This window comes from Gossypium arboreum, chromosome 3 (assembly GCF_025698485.1).
Source record: "Gossypium arboreum isolate Shixiya-1 chromosome 3, ASM2569848v2, whole genome shotgun sequence".
Lineage (NCBI taxonomy): Eukaryota > Viridiplantae > Streptophyta > Magnoliopsida > Malvales > Malvaceae > Gossypium > Gossypium arboreum.
In genome coordinates, this window is record NC_069072.1 from 3,683,530 (window position 1) to 3,693,695 (window position 10,166).

The 10,166-nt window shown below is 30.3% G+C and overlaps 1 protein-coding gene across 3 annotated transcripts; it reads right to left on the reverse strand.

Moving 5' to 3' along the window:
- Positions 1–387: 387 nt before the first annotated feature.
- On the reverse strand, positions 388–9,902 carry LOC108475666 (MADS-box protein JOINTLESS-like). 3 transcript variants are annotated; one of them, XM_053026151.1, is made up of 9 exons: positions 9,700–9,871; positions 8,885–9,075; positions 6,180–6,264; positions 6,041–6,102; positions 5,869–5,968; positions 5,728–5,769; positions 5,299–5,340; positions 5,102–5,220; positions 388–566 (listed from the first exon to the last, which is right to left on the reverse strand). In XM_053026151.1, the coding sequence occupies exons 1-9, from the start codon at positions 9,712–9,714 to the stop codon at positions 542–544; spliced, it is 681 nt and encodes a 226-aa protein (XP_052882111.1). In that variant the 5' UTR covers positions 9,715–9,871; the 3' UTR covers positions 388–541. The 3 variants fall into 3 exon arrangements, with proteins under 3 accessions (XP_052882111.1, XP_052882110.1, XP_017633140.1); XM_053026150.1 differs by lacking the exon at positions 388–566 and adding an exon at positions 630–966 and having other exon boundaries at positions 9,700–9,902; XM_017777651.2 differs by lacking the exons at positions 388–566; positions 9,700–9,871 and adding exons at positions 630–966; positions 9,384–9,638.
- Positions 9,903–10,166: the final 264 nt, after the last annotated feature.

The window sequence follows — 10,166 nt, forward strand, 5'->3', positions numbered from 1 at the left end:
CATGGATCAAATCGAAAAATATAGAAGAAATAAATTTAAAGGCTAAATTAAGAAAAAATACAAAAATCAAAAGCTAAATGTTACTTTATCCCAAAATTTTATTAAAATAAAAAGAAAGAACAAAATGAAACCTACTAAAGTGAGCCAATAACCAACAAATGTTATGTGCAATTATAAAAAAACGCATATTCAAACCATATTTTCTTATAAAACAGTTATAAAAGAATACAAATTAACATCCCTCACTCAAATGATAAAAAAAAAAAAAATCTCTCTACAGCAAATGCAAATTTCAAAACAGATGAGCCAATAAAATTGTTGACCACCAAACCATGAAAGTATAATAACCATCCATACCAACTTTAATCATAAAAATGAACAAAATCCTTAAAAAAATCAGAGCAACCCAATTTCTATTCCAGCGTACTTTTTTTTTTTAAACAATCTCATTATACGTTTGGATCATATTTGTTCATTTTGACACAATGCTTAGAACTACTCATAACCTCTCTCCAACCCATAAATAAGAAGATAATTCACTTCAACGCACTCGAACCCACGTCCTCCTGCATTGGCAGCAATACCCATACCAATCGAATTAAGACTTAATCAACTATTTCAGCACACTCTTTAGACAAGCACAAAACAAATAATGAATAAAGATGGCACTAAACCCTCCAAAGTAAACAAGTTAATTTATTCACCATGCTCGAGTGCATGTGCATAATTGCTTTAACCTTCACATTCTTTTTTTGTACGGGTAATTTTGATATTAGACTCTATATATAATTATCAAAGGTACCATAAAACTGGTTTACTTGACAATCTACACATCATCATTATTATTATTACTACTATGAACATTATCCAATATAGGAGCCAGCTCAGATTTAAGCAAGATGACGATGACTTCTTCGCAACATCACCCCCTTTTAACCTTTCAACAGTGAGTTAGGGAAGGCTAACCTGCGAAACCCATTCATTCCAACATACAAACACTAGCAATTAAGGGTGTGCTTGAAAAATAAACTTTCAGAAAGTTTTCTGTTTAAAAAGAATCCAAATATGCATGCAATCTATCCAAATAAACATTTCATATTCTTTATTTTAAAAAATAAATATTTTATCAATTCAATGATTAAAAGATTTAAACATGAGTGTTCGATAGTGTTAAACACATAGGTTATGTCGGGAGTTGCGTTGTATGCATGGTAGTAATTTACTATTAAAATAAAAATTTTGAAATATAATAATGATACATGCCAATATAATAACATGACATTTGAGTCGTGATGTATGATTTGCTCGTACTAAAATTTTATTTTGACATATAATAAAGATACATGTAAATATAATTTAATTGATATTTATAATATACAACACTCATTCATAATTTATTAATCAATAAAAATAATGTATAATAGCTATTAAAAATGAACATTTTTAGTAAAAACCCCATCAACTATAAATATAAATATGATGAGTAATAATTATTACACTTAAATATATCTAATAATATTTTTATACAAAGAAAACCTTGGGGTAGGGGGAGGAGTCTTAAATTTTGAGAGTCCTTAATTGAGTTGGTGTCACTCTCAATCGAGTCACTAATTCAATATTCTTCTGTAATTAAAAAAAGTTATTTTATTCAATGGTTTTTAGTCTTTTTTTATTTTAACAAAAACTAATTAAAATAAGCATATGGTGATATTTGAACTCATACATATCTATTCTTTTTTATACAATGCCTAGAACTATTCATAACCCTTCTCCAACAATAGGAGGATAATATGCTTCAATACACTTAAACCCAAGTCCTCCTTCACTAGCAACAATGTTAATGTCAATCGAGCTAATACTCAATTGGTATTCTCTAAACATGTTTGACTTAAAAAGAGTAATTACAATATAATTTCCTATATCATGTTTGGTAATATAAATTGTTATTACAAAACTGCACAATTTTTTTGATGCAATTGGTAATTGGTTGGAATCTTTTGTTAAAATTTTTGCAGAGATTTTGGGGTTTTATCAAAATCTTCTTGGCACAATTGATTTCAATGTTGTTGAGTGTTCAAATTCTTTGCTTTAGGAGTTACTGCCTAAACTGTCTAACAATGCTCATTGCGTGTTGACTAGTCCTATTACCAATGAAGAGATAAAGGCAACTATTTTTGGGCAGGGGAATGAAAAAGCCCATGGTCCTAACGGTTTCACAACTTTCTTCTTTAAATTTACATGGGGTATAGTGGGGCCTGATTGTTCAGTATTTTTTTGCATCCTCCACTCTTTTCGCTGCCTTTAATGCTACTTCAATTTCCTTGGTTCCCAAGTGTGATAACTCTGACTATGTAAAGGATTTTCGGCCTATTTCTTGTTACAGTGCAATTTATAAGTGCATAACCAAGGTTTTGGTTAATAGAGTGACTCTTTTTCTACCTACTTTGATTTTTAAAAGTCAAAATGCCTTTGTTAGAGGGCGTAGTATCACTAATAATACCATGTTGGCTCATGAGCTAATTCGAGGGTATGGTAGAAGACATATTTCTCCTAGATGTACCTTGAAGGTTGATCTTCAAAAGGTGTTTGATTCTTTGCATTGGAGTTTTTTGCTTTCATTGCTTAGAGCTTAAGGGTTCCATAAAAAGTTCTTGAAGTGAATTGAAATTTGGTTAACTACTCATCGGTTCTCTGTCTCCCTTAATGGAAGCCTTGTGGGGTTCTTTCGTGGGAGGAGAGGTATTAGGCAAGGAGACCCTCTCTCTCCTTACCTTTTTGTGCTTGCAATGGACGTGTTATTCAAGTTATTGGATTTTGTTGCCATAAATGCTTTTTTCAAGTATTATCCTATGTGCCTTCGAGTGCAATTGACTCATCTCATGTTTTCCGATGATCTTCTTATTTTTTCTAGAGGTACTGTTGATTCGATGGTTGATGTTTATTGTGTTCTTCAACAAATTTACTTACTTTCTTGGTTGCAACTCAACGCCTCCAAAAGTGAAATTTTTTGTTGCTGGGGTGGCTCAAGAGGAGTTGGCTCTTATGACTTCTTGCACAAGGTTTAAAGTTGTTAGGCTGCCAGTAAGCAAGGGCGAAGCTAGAACAATCTTTTACAGGGGACCAAATGAAATTTTAATTTTTTTATAGTCTATATCTTTATAATTTTTAAAGGATTAAATCAAATTTTTATAATTTTAAGGAGGGCTAAAGTACAATTTTACTTTTACTAATTTAAAATTTTTTTAAAAATTTTAAGGTTTTAAATAGCAATTTTACATTTTAGGGGGGTTGGGGCCCATGCCAGCCCCCCTCTAGATTCGCCACTGCCATTGAGGTACCTTGGTGTTCCTCTTGTTTCTTGAAAGTTGTCTCAATCTGACTATGCTGCTTTAACCAATAGGATTCTAGACAAGATTCAAGGGTGGTCTACAAGATCATTAAGGTTGTGATCTTTAGTGTGCAAGCCTATTGGAGTCGTTAATTTCTAATGCCTAAGAATGTCCTTAAGAAGGTTTGTCAATTCTGTCTTAGCTTCTTATGGAAAGGGAAGGTTGGCTCGGGTCGAGAGGCTCGTATTTGTTGGAAGGCAATTTGTTTACCTAAATCTGAAAGAGGGCTTAAGGCTAAAAAATGTGGTAGAATGGAATCAAGCTTATATTTTGCAGCTTATCCGTGCCTTGCTTGCAGGAGAGGGGTCTCTTTTGATCACTTGGGTCAGTGAATACGTGTTAAAGGGTAGGAGGTTTTTGGATATAACTCCTACTTCAATGAGTAGCTGGATTTGGCAAAGGATGCTTAAGTTGAAGCCTTTGGTTGCTACCATTTCTCAACAATTTGCTAATGCTAAAATGAGTACTTCTAGATTGTGGGAGGCAATTAGAACTCATGGTTTGAAGGTGGAATGACACTATTTGCTATAGTTCCCTTTACATATTCCCAAACATTCTCTTATTGCTTGGACAATCATTCTTAATAGGCTTCCAACCCGGGATTGCTTGCTTGCTTTTGGGATTCAGTTAATACTTGTTGCTTTTTCTGTATAGATGCTATAGAGAGACGTGATCACATTTTCTTTTAATGCAGTTTTTCAAGGAAGGTATGGTAGTCAATTTTGTGCATTTACTCCATTCATAGGGCTATGGGAACTTGGAGGCAAGAGTTAGCTTGAGCAATATTGAAATTTAAAAGGAAAATCTTTATTTGTTACCATACTCAAGCTTGTTTGGGGTACATATTTGTTTGTGATATGAAGACAGAGGAACAAGAGATATTTTGGTACATCTTTCTTGACTGAAGATACTATCTTGATGCATGTTAAAGAGATTGTGTGAGCTCGTTTAAAAGAAAAACCAATCAATAGAACTGGTTCCGTTAATGCTTCACTTTATGCTTCTTGAGGTATCATTGATTAATTTGTTTGTATAAATTAAAGTTATTGTGTAGTACTTTTTTGTTCTTTTGTAGCAGTTTAATTGCTTTATTGAATTAATAAATTTCATCATACAGCCAAAAATAAATATTGCGATAGGTATAAAGCAACTACTCTATAAAATTCAAAATTTAATAGACAAATAAAATTATAGAAAAAGTTCCCATACTAAGAATTTTAATTGTCTCATGAATACTATTCAAAATCTATGGCCTTTTATTACAATTTATTTAGATTATATCAAATGTTATCTATTCATGGTTCTCTAAGTAAGCTTTTTATGTTATGATTATAAGAATGGCATTTTTTTTTAATTTTGAATATATATTTAGAATAGTAAATATATCTAAATAAAATATGAGTTTTTAATTTGAGTTTTCTTTTGACATACATATGTAATCTTTTCCAATATCTAATATATTTTAATTTTAAATTATAATCCTTTATTAAAATATAAAGCTTAAAAAGATATTTTGAGTAATTTTAATATTATTATATTTCTCTAAAATATTATTTTAACCAAATCCAAGCCTGTGAAATGTAATCCTTTTATCATGGTAACATGTGTTTCCAACTTTATATGAAATAATATACCATGGTGGCAAAATGCAAGGAACTCCAAAGTAATAGTTGCATGAGTAGGGATTTATGTATAAGAGTTGCATGACTTACCCCAATGTGAGAGAAATGTCTTGGCTATTATCATAGGGTTGAATTGGATTTTCAGAGCTCCCAGCATGAGCAATCGACTCTGATGGTTGGACGTGGACCATATGAGGTAAATTCTCCATCTACCAAAATTAAATTTTATATGTCAAATGAAAGCTGGAAACAAGAAAGTTGTCTAAATTATCACTAACACAACTCACTTGCTGTTTCAATTGCTGATTTTCTTCCACCAGTTCTGCTCCCTTCACATTTAACAAGAATCAAGTATCAGAGATCATTTAAGCCCAGGCAGATTATATATATATATATATAAGCATAAATAAACTGGATATATATGAAAGCATCGATATAATCTTATATAATTTTATGTTATTCACATTATTCGTTTTTATTATTTTTGGACGTGACACAGAACATTAATATAATATGAATATCTAAATTTATAAAATTTATGGTAACCTATAAAAATAAATAAGATTAATAAAAGAAATCTTTAATTAGGAAGCTATAAGCAGCAAAAAACTATAGTAAAATATTCCATATTTCTTATAATTCAATACTAAATTATTCCTTTTTAAACTATGAAACTTGAACAAAATCCAATCAACTACTGTTGCAATATATATCACCTTCATCTTGAGGGTGCTGATTTCTTTGAAAAATCTCTCATCCTGTAACACAAAAGCTTTTTATCATTAGTTAAAAGGGAAAATGAAGGGTGAGTTGAGGTGGAGATGGAGATGGAAATGGAAATGGGGCTTTCAGGAAACCTTTGTTTCAGTAACTCGTCTCAAGCCTCCTTCAACTAGTTTTTCCAGGTGATTTAATCCTTCATAACCTAACCCTTGGAGCTCCTCTCCCTTCAGCTGTCTATTGATGCATGAAAGGATCATTGCTCACATACATAATACACATACATATACAGGAAACTGTAAGATTTACCTCAGTTGGTGGGTCTTTTCAGCCATTTCCTTTCTCAACATGACACACGTGCGACTCCCAACCTAAAACAAGAGGTCAGCTTCATCAGCATGAGAGGGTGCAAACTACAAGACAACAAGAATAGAAGTTCCATCGTAACCTGCAGTCCATGATATGGACTGGTGACCGCTCTGTCGATGCCTTTTCCTGACTGTTGATTGCGTCTTTCAATCACCTTCTCCATACTGGGGATAACAATTCAATGGCACTGAATCAATACCCTCCACTTAAAAAAACTAAGAATAAAAATAAAAATATGCAGATGGTATATGTTTGGCTTACAATAAAAGAGCAATTTTCTCAATATTTTTCTAATCATATATACATACATATAAAATAATACACATATATTAAGAGGAAGAACTAGTTTTGCAAATATAGTATTCATCTTGCTCTATTTCGGGGTTTGAGGGTTTCTTGCCAGTAACAAATATAACTACATATAGTAGTCATCTTGTAAAAGTGAGGACTTTTGAAAAAGAGATGGTGAATAATATATGAAGTATACAGAGAGAGGCTAGGGTTCCACTACTACAAACTTGTTGATGCTATGTCTAGAATATAATTTTAATATTAGAAATAATAAATTAAAATTTCACTATTAATATATCAAATATAATAACTGAAAATGACATGTATCTGCTTAGATGACATTCATGCAAATCTAGAATATAAACTTGTTGAAGCCTTACCCTTATTTGTAACTATTATGTGAAAAAAAAGAAATTAATATGATTAATTTAATTGGTGAAGAAAGCATCTTATAATGTATTTTTTGGACTTGGATAATGTTAGTAACCTTTTAGGGTTTTAAGTATAAAAAGCATATATATATATATTGGTAAGTCTAATGCTAAACATATAAATATACATAAAAATTTAAAGGGTAAATAGGAGATTGAAGCAATAGAATTAACAAATGGACAATGATATAAACAAACAAGATGCATAGACATGTATATACAATTAATTTGTAATGATAAAATTTTTAAATATAAAAGATGAGAAATAAAATGACTTTTTATTAGAGAAAAGCATCTCTTTATTAACAAGAAAAAAAACTCTTCTCTTTCAATTTCTAATTTTCAGTCTTAGAGACTTTTGGCCATTAATAAATTGCGGCTAGTAATATATATAATATAAATATACAATTTCTTATAATTCATTGCCAATTCAGCTAAAAAGGAGATTTTAACTTCGAAATTTTTCCTTGTTCAAGAAAAGATCTTGTTTGATTTACATCCCCTACAAAATCTTTTACATATTAGTAAATTATATTGCACTTTATATATATACAGTGAAATAAGAGAAACCAAATTAATAGAAAAGGGAGGTACAAAAGGGATAGCATCCATCAATCAATCAATGGATCTTGATTACCAAATGACATGTATCTACTTAGATGACAATATCCATGCAAATCTAGAATATGAACTTGTTGGAGCCTTACCCTTATTTGTAACTATTATGTGACAAAAAAAAGAAATTAATATGATTAATTTAATTGGTGAAGAAAGCATCTTATAATGTATTTTTTTGGACTTGGATAATGTTAGTAACCTTTTAGGGTTTTAAGTATAAAAAGCATATATATATTTTGGTAAGTCTAATGCTAAACATATAAATATACATAAAAATTTAAAGGGTAAATAGGAGACTGAAGCAATAGAATTAACAAATGGACAATGATATAAACAAAAAGATGCATAGACATGTATATATAATTAATATGTAACGATACAATTTTTAAATATAAAAGATGAGAAATGACTTTTTATTAGAGAGAAAAGCATCTCTTTATTAACAAAGAAATAAAAAAAAAACCCTTCTCTTTCAATTTCTAATTTTCAGTCTAAGAGACTTTTGGCCATTAATAAATTGCGGCTAGTAATATATATATATATATATATACATCTAAATATGCAATTTCTTATAATTCATTGCCAATTCAGCTAAAAAGGAGATTTGAACTTCGAAATTTTTCCTTGTTCAAGAAAAGATCTTGTTTGATTTACATCCCCTACAAAATCTTTTACATATTAGTAAATTATATTGTACTTTATATATATATACAGTCAAATAAAAGAAACCAAATTAATAGAAAAGGGAGGTACAAAAGGGATAGCATCCATCAATCAATCAATGGGTCTTAATTACCAAATGCCATATGAAGTCCCTGTAAAGCTTATATGCTATTAATGTTATGATGATTCTATTAATAACATCTCTTGTTTATTTGGGATTGTAGTTTTATCTCAAAACCTAATTAGTTTAACTGGATGGTTATTTACGAAGGGAATTTCTTTTGCTGAAAAACAACACAAGATATTTAAGTGCTAAAATCAAAACCAGTAAGATCAAATTAACTAGTTAATTACCTGGGAGGATACTTATATTTTATGATCATGTGGCGAGAAACTAAGGTGTCAAAAAAATATTGCTGAAAAGATTTCAATGATGGGAATTTCATAGTGAAGTAATTTTTCAGTTTAAAAACAAAACCGAAGGGTAAAAATTATCAAATTATTAATGTTATATTAGCCATAAAATAAGGATTCAACAAGATTCAAGAAAATTAGTATTGAAGAAATTATTTTGAATATAAATATAAGATTTCAAGTACATTGAATCATTATGAATTTATACTTTTATACAGTTTAATTTCTTAATTCTAAAGATCTTTTCTCAGTCACGCAAGCAAAATCTATACACTAATCTATGAACTGCAGCAGAGATATTGAGAAAGATGAAAATTGAAGGCCAAACATAAACATTGATTATAGTGTGAGAATGATCAAATTAAACCTTGCGCTGGAATAGTCGAAGAGTTTTCCAGTTGTTGAAAAGACTATAAGAGCAATCTCAGCATCACAAAGAACGGAGAGTTCATGAGCTTTCTTGAAAAGCCCTCTTCTCCTCTTTGAGAAAGTCACTTGCCTCGCCGCAACGTTGTCGATTTTCTTGATCTGAATTCTCTTTCTCGTCATTCTAAAATACTAAAATCAAAGGAAATAAAAAGTAAGTTTGCTCGGGAAATTGAAGGAAAAAGAAAAACTGAAGGAGAGGGTTTTTGAAAAAAAGGAAAAATATATTAAAAAGAGAAAAATGCCGAGTTTCTGGGTAATTTATAGCAAGCTGCAGACAATGATATCAGCATATAAAAGAAAACGAGGAAGAGACCAAAGGAACACGTGCTCAGAAATCAAACGTTGTTGATATGCAAAGATCCTAAAATTTCAAGCAAGAGCTATAAATATAGCTGAGAACCACATAAAAAAAAACACAAAAAAACAAAAGTCCTCACCTCAAAACAAAATCAAACCCAAAAAAGAATAAAGTTCTTAGCTCAAATCGAGGAAAATACAAGTCATAAGCAAGTTTAAGAACAAAGAAGTAACCAAAAATGGGATTGAAGATAAGAGAAAGAAATGATAAAGAGCTAAGCACCACTGTTTTATTTTTTTGCCAAATTAAGCTAACATAACGAAAAACTTTATACAAAAATAACAAAAGAAGAAAAGAATATCAAGTAGGAGCCAGTGAATTCAACCTATATATATATATATATATATATTGCAAAAAGTGTGATAATAAGGAAGATGAATGAAGAAGAAACCCACCAATCCAAAGCTCATTTAATAATGGGAACCGGAAGAAAGTGTGAAGAAGTGGGGGCCGGGGGGGGGGGATTGGCCAGAATTTATGCTTTTCAGTTTTCACCTATATTCATTTCCCAATCGCTTTCCTTTTTTTTGCCCTATGGAGGGAAGGGTTTGTCGTTTTGGCATTGGGTGTAGCTGACACTCCATAAAGAACCACATACAAAACAGACAAAAGCCACCATTTGAATAAATATATATATGTTGCATCTGTATTTGTAAATTGTAATATATATTTAAGTCAGGAGATGTTATAAATCAATTTAATTTAAACTTATTTGAAAAAAATAAAAATTAATATATTTTTAAAAATAATAATTATAAGGGTATTTATGTTTTTATTAATTTTATATTTTTAAATTAAATAGATTAAACTATCATTTTGAAAAAAAACTCAAAATAAATAATTAAATAATAAACTTGAAACA